Source organism: Ambystoma mexicanum, chromosome 4p, assembly GCF_040938575.1.
Source record: "Ambystoma mexicanum isolate Mex_15411 chromosome 4p, UKY_AmexF1_1, whole genome shotgun sequence".
In the NCBI taxonomy this organism is placed as follows: domain Eukaryota; kingdom Metazoa; phylum Chordata; class Amphibia; order Caudata; family Ambystomatidae; genus Ambystoma; species Ambystoma mexicanum.
In genome coordinates, this window is record NC_090927.1 from 584,207,312 (window position 1) to 584,220,308 (window position 12,997).

The window sequence follows — 12,997 nt, forward strand, 5'->3', positions numbered from 1 at the left end:
AATGAAGGCCATTGCATCTTCCTCATCATTCATTGTGCATTGCATTACTGACTGTAAGTCAGGTGTGTCTGAGAATGTGTCTCTTAATGCATCTCATATTCTTGCTCTTACTGGGTTGAAGGACGCGCATCATGGCGGTCACAATCCAACGTTATCCCCCCCCCCCGTTTCGCCCAAACCTGGTCAGCTTCATCACCTACCGCAGACACCAGCAAGCTTTTAACATCACCTACTGCCAATGGGACCCTGCAGTGTTCTTCTCGGATGCATATAGCCATTTACTTGCACCTCCTGACAGTGGGGGGTAATAACTTTAATAGATTTGCTTTATCCATCTGTGCCCAAGGTATGTCATTTGGTCTCCCTCCTCCCATGTGTATCAGCAGCAGCTGCAACCTCCCTTTTGTCCCTTTTCCCGTACTCACCTTAGTCCCTTTTTTTCCCAGTACGGCCATCCTCCCCACTCTGTTTCTTAGCCTTCCATTCTTCTTCCATTGCCCGCCCTAAAGGTGTTTCGTCTAGTCTCATGGATGCCCCTGCTGCTGAAATCCCTATTCTTCTACCTTCTGGCTCCTGTTCCTCTGTCGCTCCAGAGTTGTTCTGCTTCTCCCGACACTATGCCCTCTCCCATTGTTTCTCCCTCAGGCGTGTGTTGCTCTAGCTCTATTATCCTTGTTGGCTCATTGTTTATTCAAAATAGTATCTCCCCCTTCTTCCACCCTTCTTCTATGGATCTGTCTGGTGTCCGTGATCTCTGTGTCCAATCGACCCTGAAAGTACCTGATCCACTCTGTTTGCACAGATCTCTTAGTCTGGACAGTTCACTCCGGGCCAATAATAACCTGGAGGCCAAATCTTCTGTGAACTTTTCAATATCTATTGACTGGGTACTCACCTGTCCACACATATGGTGGGGGTGCTGTGGGTCGTGGTGTGGTTGGGGAGGTGGGATTTGACACGCACACCGGGTCACTGTATCCCTCAGCTGGTACTGGTTTGTTTAAGAGGGGGTATATTCATACAACCTCTCCTGGCACTTCCATTTCTTCGACCTGCTTTCCATTATTCTCTATTGAATGGGGAGATGCAACCTGTTCCTTTATTTGCTCTTTGCTTTTTATTGGAGGCACTTCAAATAACCTCCATAGGTCTAATATCTCCCTCCTATTCTGCAATTGTTTACCTTTATATTTTACAAATAGGCATGTGGCCACCATATCCAGTACGTTTTTATCAAATGATCCTCCCTTGGGCCATACCTGCGGCAGCCCTTCTCCTTTTAATTCCGTGATCCACTTATCATGGTATTTAGTTATTTTCTCTGCGTAACCTGGCAAGCTCTGACAAATATGGGCCAGTGGTATTTCCGCACCCATGTTAAATTCCCACCCCTCTCTTGTACCTCTTGCTAGTGTGTGATATATAGTCACAATGCTAACTATATCAGTATTTTGCCGTTGGTATACCACTTTTATACACTTTACACACCGATTCTTTAAAGTGTCACACGTACAATGACCACTTATTCATTAAACAATAGTCAATTTAGCCATTACCAGAATGCAGTGATCACAAAACGACATAACAAATCCAGTACAGAACATTGACTGATAGACAATTCACATACAACACGTAATATATACCCTCCCTGTCTCCTCTCAATGCTCTTGTTAATAAAGATCTCCCTTTCCCCAGCACTTTACACCCCTTATCCCTTAGGTTGTTTGAATATCTTCCTATAGATTAGGAAAAGAATAAAGCGCTTTTAAGTTGTACTGAGTCTTCCCCTTATGCGAGACTCCCACTGATTTCCTCTATTTTCCACTTATTCCCAGTACTGGTCAAGATGGCACTATGCAGCGCCGCCTTCTACCCCCTTGCAGAGCTAGGTTCCTGTCTTCCCTTTTCACTTTGTAATCTCCTTAACTCAACCTAATGGCCATATGCAGAGAAGAAAAAAGAATAGGATAGTATCTATTGTACTCCCAAGAGCCCCCTTAACTCAGTCTGACCTCTTATACTACGTTCTACATCCAACTCCTTTTAATGTCGCTCGTACTTGATACTCACGCATCAGTCTTGATCCGTGACCCTCCGGACCCAGTCCAGGCGCTGCCCCACGCTCAATGCCGGCTCCAGCGAGAAGTACCTCTCGCCCTACTGCGTGCGCACATCGAAGCGTACCAGTTGCCGTAGGCAGGCAGCTCTCTTGAGGGGGCGCTCCGTGGGTCTCCGCTGTGGCCGGGGATGTCTCGTGCCAAAACAAACGAAGGGACAAATCATGTCCTAGGGGTCACAACTTGAAAGTGAGCGTCCCCCAAAGAGGCATTTAAAACTCCCCAGTGAGAGTCAATGATGGACTCACCCCAGGTGGGAATGAGATCAAGACCAAGTGCGGGTGAAGTCAAAAAGTAAAAGTTTATCTAAATCAATATAGTGCAAGCAGAGAACTCTGCAAACTCCGAGAGCGCTCTGCCAGACATCAGCAAACATTCACATTTTGTTACAAATTCACGTCACCTATGACGTGGGAGCTAAGGGATACATGAATCGGTGAGATTGGGCAGTGGGGATGGGGTACATATACATGAAGCTCTGGGATTGGCGAGGCTCCTTGAGGTGTCATTGTGATGCTTGCAGGTCAGCTGAACTCAACAGGGTGGAGCTCTGGTCAGATGATGGTTGATTGATACATCTTTGACTATGCTAACAGTTGCCCTTGTGGCCTCTCATACTCCTTCTGTGCTAATTGTATTTCATGATGGCATATAAATCCTACAAACCGTTATTCTAACATCACAAGAGACATAACACAACTCTGGGTGTGAGACGTTAATTATTCTAAAGAATACTATACAAGGGGTGAGCAATAGGTGAGCAGCTTTCATGGGCTTAGGTGGCTTATCAGAGGGCACAGGCAGGGATATATCTATCATTCCTCCTTGTTAGAACTATTGAGGGACACCTTCGTAGTATGTTAGTACAAGAGAAAATATATGGCCTTTATGGTCTGTTGGGGTTAGGGTGATATGGGATACTACCGGGACAGAGGGCATTCAGCCGGTAACTCAGGAGGAGGTGGGATGGGAGGCTTGTCAACCATATTTCTTTCAATCTGAGTCTGGGGGCTTGGGAGGGTGCTCACTGGGTGCAGGCACACGGGAAGGGTGAGGGGTTACAATTGTAGCATCACACCATTCACAGGGCCAGGGCTTCATATTTCAGCCCGGCGAGAATGGCAGGGAAGGTGGGGGCTGTGCATTCAGTGATACAGGAGAGGGAAGAAAAGGCACCGTAGCATGTTGGGCCGTACATTGTTTATGTTGTGGGGGGGGCAAACATAGAGCATGCATTCAAACGAGGTAGAAATAGGTTAGTGTGTGCATGGGTAAATTAAAAGGTGTGCAACATTCTGCTTACAATACAAAGTGCATTATTCAATGCTCAGAGGTTACACGTATGCTACAAAGGATATTGATATCCTACATGGCTTCATTTATTCTGTAGCAACCAATAATTCTTGCTTAATGAGGAAAGGCTTAAACATGCACCTCATGGTTCTGCGTGCAATCTGGGATGGGTGAAGGTCATTGTGTGTATATGTGTATATATATATATATATATATATATATATATATATATCTTGGCATACACCAACAGGAGTGAATTTATAGTCCCTTCAGAGGGATTAGCTGTATGGGTGAAACAGGGTGGCACCTGGGCTATGTGTGCGTATCTGGCACTTCAAACTGGGAACAGGTTTGGGGGGGTTATCCTCAGCATATGTCATAAATGTGGGGTCTGCGAGGGGACAGGGCAATTTTTATGGAGATAGCTTGTTTTTCTCAAACCTCAGCTTCAGCCTGGTCATCTGCAGGTCAATGATGGACTGCGGAAGGTGAAAGATGCAGTGTTTTTCATGTAACTTGTTCGCACCTATTCTCCCGTGAGAACAGGCCTGCAGCAGGGCCCCCGAGGGGAGGAGGGCGAGGGAAGGGACTTGCTCACTGTGCGCGATCAGGAGGGGAGAGCTGCAGCCCTGCCGGGCCGCTTAGGTCAGGGAGGCCTAAGTAGTTATGTTCAAAATAGAGTCTGAATTTGTCATGAAATGGAGTCTGGTACCATCTTACCAGATGAACATTGCAGCCACATGTGTCGGCCTGCAGTCATCCTGCATCCCTGGCCAGAGGCGCATGGGTGGCTGCTGGACGAGTCAGTCTGAATGCTTGGTGAGAATGGAGGTGAGGGGGGCCCTGAAGACCTTTCCTCCCATACAGCCACCACGTTCATTTTAGGGCTCTGCTGAGCCCTCAAAATGCGACTCAGGTCTTGGGTAAAGCTCTGGACCTGGCGCTCTAGTTGTGACACCCTTTTTGACTGATATGGGGGTCTAGGGATAAATCTTTGCTGCTCTCGGAAGGGTAACTGTCCCTTCTCCCAGAGTAGCTTAGGTATGGAGGGTTTCCCTCGTAGCAGTCCATACTTGGTCTCCCTTCTCCCCAATTCAGCTCTCTAGACTCCTGAAAGCAGGTAGGGAGAGAATGATTGTTCTGAAAGTTGTGATTTTTCCGGGTACCTAGGGAAGAAGCTTAAATTGGAGGGTGTAATATTATTGCCCTCATGTGGTAAGTATTGTGAGACATTTGGAGGGAAGTTGAGCGGAAAATGTCCTGGGGTCGTACTTACCTGGTTGTATCCCTCCTTGAGCCGTGGGAGTCCCTACGTACCCTAAGTTGGGTCTATTCCCCCTGTACCTCGGGCCGATGTAGGTGGCAGTCAGGTGACACATTTGTGGGGTACCCTGCCTCGCTACCGCCCACTTGGGACTGGTCAGAGCATATTCTCTGCCTCAGTTGGTTTGTTAACGGGAGGTGTATTTTTAGGTGGTCCCCATTTCTAGGTCCAAAATGTGGGTATTCTTCACATCTGCCACCTTAACAGCAGCAGGGTTGTTGATTGCTTTGGGATTTTGGGGGGAATTCTCATTTTCCACAGGCTTTTGGACCTCATAGATCAGGGTGGCTTGCTCCATTACCCAGTCCAGGGTCCTTTCCTCGTGGAAGTCCCTAACCAGTTGTGTCATTATGTACATGCGGAGGGCATGATAATGGGTATTAATGATCTGCCTACTGTTTGTGCGCATCCGTCTAGTGGTTTGTGGAAATGCCCGTTTCGATTCTTGTACAAACTCTCTATGGGCCTGATCCTCTCCACACTGCAGGTTGTAGGCCGCTTTGCGAGCCTCCTGGGAGTTCCGGTGCACGAAGAAGTGTTTCAAGATGGACGCCTTGTAGGTAGACCGCCCTGAATGATTTTGATCCTCCAGCCCAGCAAAGAAGCTGGAGTATTCTGGGTTGAATGACCACTTGGCAAACTCCATAGAATTATGTTAATTTTTTATGCCAAATTACGTCATCATTTGGTCATACAGATCCAGATGCTCCCAGACTGAGTACTTGGCATTTTTATGGTAAAGGGTCATGACATTTCTAATGGCTTTTGTTTGTCGAATGGGGTCTTTTACCTGAGTTCTTTTGTTTGGCAGCCTTCTTTTTCCGCTGCACCTTAGCCTATTTGCCCTCAGACTCAGAGCTGCTGCTATTTGAGGTCCTGTCCCTGTCCTCTAGGTGCTCCCTGATTCTTTGAGACTGGGAGTCTTTCCCAGAATGACTGGGCCTAGTGTCTTCTCCCATGTTGTATTATGGGCTCTCTAGTTCACTTCCCTTGGACTCCCTCTTTTGCACAGGGGAATGCTCATCTGACTCCTCCCTCCTTCCGGGGTTGGTGGAGAACTCCCCCCCAACCACCCTGAATGGCTTGAAGCTTTCAGAAGGCTCTTTTGGGGCTTAAACTCACTCTTCTTTATCCGCCAAGTGGACCAGTTGGTCCCTTTGTAGCTGATGTCTATGCCAGTCTAACTCCATGATTTTCTCTTCATAGGAGGAGTCCTGGTCAGATACCTATGCCAAAATATTTATTAATCTAAGTAGTTATGCATGTCCATCAATCTCTAATGGGGGCTGGTCTTCCGGCTGTTATGCTAGGCCTATTTAAGTCCAACTGCCTCATATTCCCTTGTTCTGGTGAACTCATGGGTATGAAGTTAGCAGCGCCTTGTGCATGCCAAATGGTGAATTGGCTTGAGGCCCCTGGTACCGAGGACATCTCACCGTGATTAGGGGTTGCCCTTCCATCCCCTAACTGTTCAGGGTTCCTCAAGGCCTGATTGTATCTAGCATGTTCTTTTTCTAATCCCTCTAATTTCTCTTTCTCAACCCTTATTTCTTGGTAGCATGCAGAGGCTTGAGCTTTGTACTCTGCTACTAGGGCTTTACTGGGTTCTATGACCTTTCCTTGGGTCACTACTTGGCCCTGGAGCCCCTTGTTCTCCTCACAAAGGGCCTCTTTCTTTCTGTAAATCTTGTAGGACCTGGGAATACTTTGACCTCTTCTTTTGCAGGAGACTAATCTTCTCACACTGCACAGTTTTGGTCTCTGTTGTCTGCTCTAGGTCAAATTCTATTTGTCTCCTATGTCCCATTAATTTTTCATACTCTACTTTTATGTCAGTCAGTTCCTAAACACATCACTCTCCTTTCTCCAGGTCTGCCTTCAACTGGTACACTTCCTGCCACAGGGCATCTTTTTCCTGACACAGCCTACTATTCTGTTCGCTGAGGTGATCTCTCTGCTGTTTCATAGCACTCAACATCTAGTGCCCCTGGTCAAAATCTGCTTGGGAATGGACCTCCTTTATAACCCACTGATTATTCTCCTCTTCCAATTGCTTAATCTGCTTTTGATATGAACACATGTCCTCGAAGCAGGCTCTATTGTATGTCACCTGTTGGTTCAATTTTAGTTGACTCTCTTTCAGGGAATCATCCCTTTCTTGGAACTCCTATTTCAGTGCAGATAATTGGGACTCTCGCTCTGAATTCATTTGTTGCTGTACTGCAAACTCACCCTTTAGCTGCTGAATGATGTTACCTAATTATAGCTCAGAATTTTGGCTCTCTCGCACTTTCTCCTCTACCTGCCTTAACTCCCTTTTTGCATGCTCCAATACCTCTGATTGATTTTGCCCAGAGGCTACTCTCTGCTGGTACCTTTCTTCCATGATCATCATGTGGAAGTACATATAGGCAGTGAGCTGGACCATTTTAGTTTGCTTCTATTTAGTGGTCTGCGTCATGTAAAAATCTGTCGGGGCTTGATGTAACAGGCCACTGTCTTACCAAACATCCATATTTATAGAGGTCACCTGTTGCATCATCCTAGATCGCCAGGATTCATGTCCTTGTTCTGCCCATTTCCTTTCAACAATTTGGACAGAAGGTGCTTCCTAGTCAGGTTAATTTCCACGGTGCTCATTTTGAAAAGTCTTCTTTACCTGCTGGGTTATCTGTGCAAGGGCAAACTCTCTACCCTCTTCCTGCCTAGTTTATGCTTACACTATCTTTTATTTTAGACACACAGCCCTGACATCCAGGGTACAAGTTTGGCTGGCGCCTTCACAATGTAGCACAGCTTACTATCCACTAAATGTAACACTACTTCAATGGGCTAGTCTGCAGAGCTACACTGTCACGGGTGGAAACAATTCTCTTAATTCCTGACGCAAGCCCCCAAGTTGTCATGATATCATGCAGCACCAGCAAGGCAGGGATCTCTCCCCTTGCAAATCAAGGTGGCGCACAAATAACACTTTTTATTAGTACCCGGCGAGGGTCAATCAGAATATAACAAACAGAGAATCCCTCGAAGCTTCAGCTTTGTTGACGTCCCCGGCGGGGGGTGGGTGGCAGCCCCTCAGCCAATGAGGAGGCTTGGAACAGGGTAATCCCCGCTCTGAGCCACCGCAGGGCTGGAGGCTGAAATCCTCATCCCCCTCCCCCCTGGGGATTCATGTGTGTGTTTTCCCCACCCTGCCACCCAAACCCCCTACAATCCCCTCCCCGCCCTCCCAATCCCACATACTTTTTTTTTCGAGAGCAGAGAGCAGACATGCACTCCATTAATATATTAAAATATCACTGCAACGCTGTTCCCTGCATACAGAGGTTACATGTGGGCAACATAATTGCACTGTTCAAGACTTTGATGCACATCTTGTTTTACAAAGTGTTACTTAAAGGCCAAAGTGAAATGTCTTTTGTAGTCTCAGCCGTGGAAAAGATATTCATTTGACTGCAGCAGTTTAACCCAGATCAGTCCCCCAACATGACAGGAACTAAACTCTTATGTTGAAAATATTGCACACATTTTGAGGAGCATGTCTTCAACTGAAAAGGAAAAACAGCTTCACTCATTTCCTTTAATCTTTCTGTCGAAATGCATTCTGCTTCACAGTAACTGTAGCTCAAAATTCTGCCATCCCATTTAGGGTTCTGTGGACTGTAGTTCTGGAAGATATTATTTCAGCTTTCTCATGCTTTAGCAAATCATGCCGTTTGACTTTCCCTTCGATGAGACAATGAACGTTTTCTGCCATCTCCCAGCTTTGATGCCTCAATTTGCTCCTTTTCATTTAGGCATTGTAGGGCCTTATTGCCAAGTGGATTCACAGTAGGTCTTTCATTGTGGGGAGCCCTCATGCTGACTCCGGCCTTTCATTATGGTGTTTAGGGCTATTTCACCCCACACTCTTCACCAATACTATGTCTTTACTGGGGCGAGTATGAATTTTCCATTAGTTATTCCCGGTCCCCCACCCGGATCTCCGCTCTTGCTATTTCCTTTGTTTCTGGGATAGTGTCACAGGGCCTGCAGTCAAGACGGTGTCCCTCTTCGGCAATTGTCAGGCTGGCTTCTTGGCTCTTTGATTCTTCTTCGCTTGGCACGTTCCACAGTACCTTCAGGTAAGTGGTCTCAGCATTGTTTAGGGACTGCCAAGTGCACCAGGCTTTGGTCACACCACCACTTCTTAGTCTGTTCTTCTTTGGACAGTGCACCAGTCCGTTTGCCTCTCTTGCTTCAGGTTTTCTTAACTGCAACAGGTTCTCCGCTTCTCCTTTGCTTGGCACACTCAGAGGTGTCTTCGGGTAAGTGTTCACAAGTCCACCAGCTTTTAGTCACACCAGCATTTCTTACTTGGTCACTCTTTGGACACTGGACCATTCCTTTGCTTTTTCTCGCTTCAGATTTTCTTGGGTGCAACATGCTAGGGTTCACATGCCAGCTGCTGTGTCCCGAGCTTCTCTCTCTCTCTCTCATTGCTCTTCCTATCAGATTTATGACACTGCTGTCGGACTTCCCTGTACTCCTTTGTTGTTCTACTTGTACTCTATACTGATCCAGTGGTTTTCTTTGTCTCAGTACCCCTTAAGTACTTCTTTTCAGGTTTTTCTCGAATGTTCGATGTGATAACAGATATCAGATTGTTCTTTGTTTTCTTCTAGCAGGTGTTATTAGCGATGGGCTATAAGTAGGTTGGTTAGGGAGTTCCTCATTGGAACAGGAGTCCTTGTCCCCAAGAGGGGAGTCTCTCCCAATGAGGTCCCGCATGCCTCTACCCATAGGGAGGGTATTGCGTAGCGGGATTTCCTCTCTAGCCTCACATGGAAAGACTCCCTCCCCCCCTGGGGCAAAGTGACAGAATCCTGCAATTCGTCATAATAGGCTATACTTTGGAGCCTGTTCACCTGAGAGCCATATTCCTCCTCCCTAGATTTTGTTTGTGCATATTGATACAGTTTTACTGCTTTGTAATTATTCAACAGCATGTGAATCTATGAAAGATCTATTGCTGGAGAAGGAATAAGTACCCGTAACGCCTGTTCGTCAGCATTGACATCTTTCATAGATTCACATGCAACCTACCCCACATGAGCCTCACCTTTGCTCTGTTACCTGCACTTTATGAATCTGAATATGGCCTCCGGGTGTGAAGCAGGGGAAGGTGCACTGCCTAATGACTTTGAAAGTAACTGACCCAAAACTAAAGTGAGTGCAGTTTCTGGAGTTTCTTTGAAACTACTTACCAAGGTTTCCCAGCCCGATGACGAGGAATATTCTCAACATACAAGAGGGACCCGTTTAATGGAGGGATGTACAGGGTAATGACACTAACCATCGCACACAAAAGAATCCCCTAGAGTAACTTCGACTAGCACCATATTCGCAGCATCTCATATGAATTTTAATGTTTGTGTCATTTTCTACACTTGGGTCACTGGGTGTGGTGTTGGTTTCAGGAGTTGCCGATTCCAAAAAGTGAATTGTTTTGTATAGATTGTTTCGTTGCAGAAAATGAATTTGTGAACACATTTTTTATGTTTGTTTAAAATGGTTTTATTTTTTCAATTGGTATGAATGAAATCATTTTGATACTTTAATATAATATTTGGGTTATATCTTTATCAATAGTTGCGCTTTGTAAAAATACCTTGAAGCCTGGGGCGATTTTTTTTGTGTTTGATGGGGAATATTCACCAGCCTGTGTATCTAAGAATGATTAAAAGGTTGAAGAACGGGGATTACAGGTAAGTAACGTCTTCCTTCTGAGGCTGGAGTGAAGAATAGTTCAAGACTCTCCTGACCTTTTATCATTGATGGTGGAGGCAAGGTTACTACTACTTATTCAAACGTGTGGCAGTTATATTGTGATGCTGGTGGGGATGTATGTGATGGGGGTGTGTTCCATGTAGAAGGCATGAGCCTGCTCCACATCCTCCTTAAAATCTGGGTTTGGTAAGAGTACACTTTGGTCAAATCTCAATCTATATAATCTCTCACTCACCAGGCATGAGTGTGCAGACTACCCTAAGATTTTCATTCTGTCCTTTCTGATTTGGCTGGCCCGGGCAGGATTGCTGCTACAATAAAGCAATTCAAGAAAGCTACGTAGAGATCCACCGGTCCTTTGTCCTGTTTGCAAAATCAATCCTTTTTACACTGCTGTCAAAGGGATACGTTTTGCTAGCATGTCCCCCTCCCACCTCTGCCTCTCCTGGAGAAACCTCTGGAATCCCTTTGTTTTCCTTCACCCCCTTCCACTCGCAAAATCCGGGAGACTCCTCCAAAATGTCTTTCCTGCAGCCTAGCCTTGTCCCTCGACCTTTCCACCTTCACTCCTCATTCTGCTTATCCTCTCCCTGACCTACCTTTCTCTGCTCCCCTCACCACCTCCTTGGCTGGGCAGGCCTGTCCTGTCCCTTTTCGCTCTTCATGTATTCCAGAAAGGACATTTCCCAATGGATTAAGTGCTGACCATCCTCCTCAGAATTCGTAGTGCGGACTGGCTCCACCAGCATAGGGAAAGAGAAGATATAATTTTTGCTCCATATAAAACATTAAATCTAGGCAATGTTAAGGGAGGGATGGTGCCAAAATGACTGTCTTGGGCCGACTACATTCTTGCACTAACCTTGAGAGAGAGGACTACTGGGTCTCCTGATAGGACACTCACAAGGTCATGCTCTCACATACTTACTCAATATTTAACTTGTATATTCCTTTGAGGAAACCTCGCTGCAGGAGGCGCACATACAAAGACTCATTTTAGAATCACAGGGCCTCTTCAGTGAAGTGTAACTAACTTAGGATTCTACATGCAGCAAGCAAGTACTCAACATCTGGACATACTCACTTCACATAGGGTGCATCTAAAGAGAATTGGAAATGTTAGGGCCATGCTTGATGCGGTTATCCTGCTAAGTCGCTAAACATTAAAAGGACAAGGTTTCATCAATGTCATTGACTGACTGCACACATTTGGTTCATTCTGTAGTTGCAGAGACGAGCACAACACCATTTCTGGAAAATACCTTTCTGAGGTTCATAGTGAGTTTCGTCTTGTGCTGTTAATTACCAAGGGACCATCATACTGCCTATGCAGTAGGAAGGATCAGGCAAAGAGATCCTGGCACTACAGGTCCCCATTATCTTTCCAGAGTTCTTGGGCTCCTTTGACTTGCAAAATCTCTTTTAGATCTGTGTTGGGCATAGAATAGTCATAAATGAGAAAACACTTGAGAGCATGTTTAACCCCAGTAGTCTAAACTGGCAGCATCTGCTACGAGCTTCCTCCAGCCATCCCCAAAACCATTATTTCTAAAATGTCTGTTCTGCCAACTGGGCCAGTATGCTAACCTAGGGACACATGGGTCTGGGAAATGAAGTGAAAAGCCGGTGGTGCTCGACCTTTCCTGAACCCTCTGTCCCAAGGCACTGAAGGGGTGGAAAGGCAATTAATTGGTAATTGAAGACCCCCCTTGTTTTTATGGTAAATGCGATGCTATGGCTGAGTACCTCATACCGTTTAATCTGATATATTTTATGTGTTGCAGGAGTTGCACCAATGATGGCAAAAACGATAAGGGCGTTTAAGAATAGAGTTGGACCAAGATAAAACAGAAATGCGTTCCATTTTTGAAGCTTGTATTTTGCTTTGCGAAATTTAAAAAACTTTCTGATGAACATCAACTTAAACGATTGCTGCACCCTATGTTTCCTATCAACAGAAGGTATGACCCAGCGGACACTGAACAAAAAGTCTACTTAAGTGTACCAATTCTCAAATGTGTTCTTGGTAACTGCTTGTATATAATTTACCACGCAGTCTGGTAAAGCAAACAAAAGAATAAAAAAAAAAAAGTTTACAAACTGTTCAATTGAGACCTAATTTAATTTCCAAAAAATCACAATGGCACTTTAACCTATGTCGCTGTATTATTCTATGGTTTGTGTTGTAAAAATAAAATCATTTTCTTGAACTTGCGGTTGTCCTTTTCTTTCAAGGGTTGCGCAAACTTTAATGCGCATTTCCAGTTTTCAAAATTTCTGGGAGCTATTTAGCTCATGCTTTTAGCCTAGGATAGCCTGTTTAGCTTGAAACCAGCAACTACCGGAAGCTACTTTTCGCTCCCCTTGCCAACTGTTGGCTTACATACATTTGTGACATTAACTTTGAGTCTGAAAATGTTAAGGAAAAATTAGGACCCTTCTTGTACACTTTTAAAATTAATGGATCATACATAATAGGCAAAAAGCCTCA

At 45.4% G+C, this 12,997-nt stretch overlaps 1 protein-coding gene across 2 annotated transcripts in view; it reads left to right on the plus strand.

The window, feature by feature from the left end:
• Positions 1 to 12,716, plus strand: part of LOC138453366 (elongin-A-like) — a 1,511,245-nt gene extending 1,498,529 nt beyond the window's left edge. For both annotated transcript variants that reach the window (XM_069606133.1, XM_069606134.1), the window contains one exon: positions 12,291 to 12,716. In XM_069606133.1, the coding sequence (XP_069462234.1) occupies positions 12,291 to 12,352 (62 nt within the window). In that variant the 3' untranslated portion in view covers positions 12,353 to 12,716. The remainder of the gene's footprint in view (positions 1 to 12,290) is intronic.
• The last annotated feature ends 281 nt before the right edge of the window (positions 12,717 to 12,997 follow it).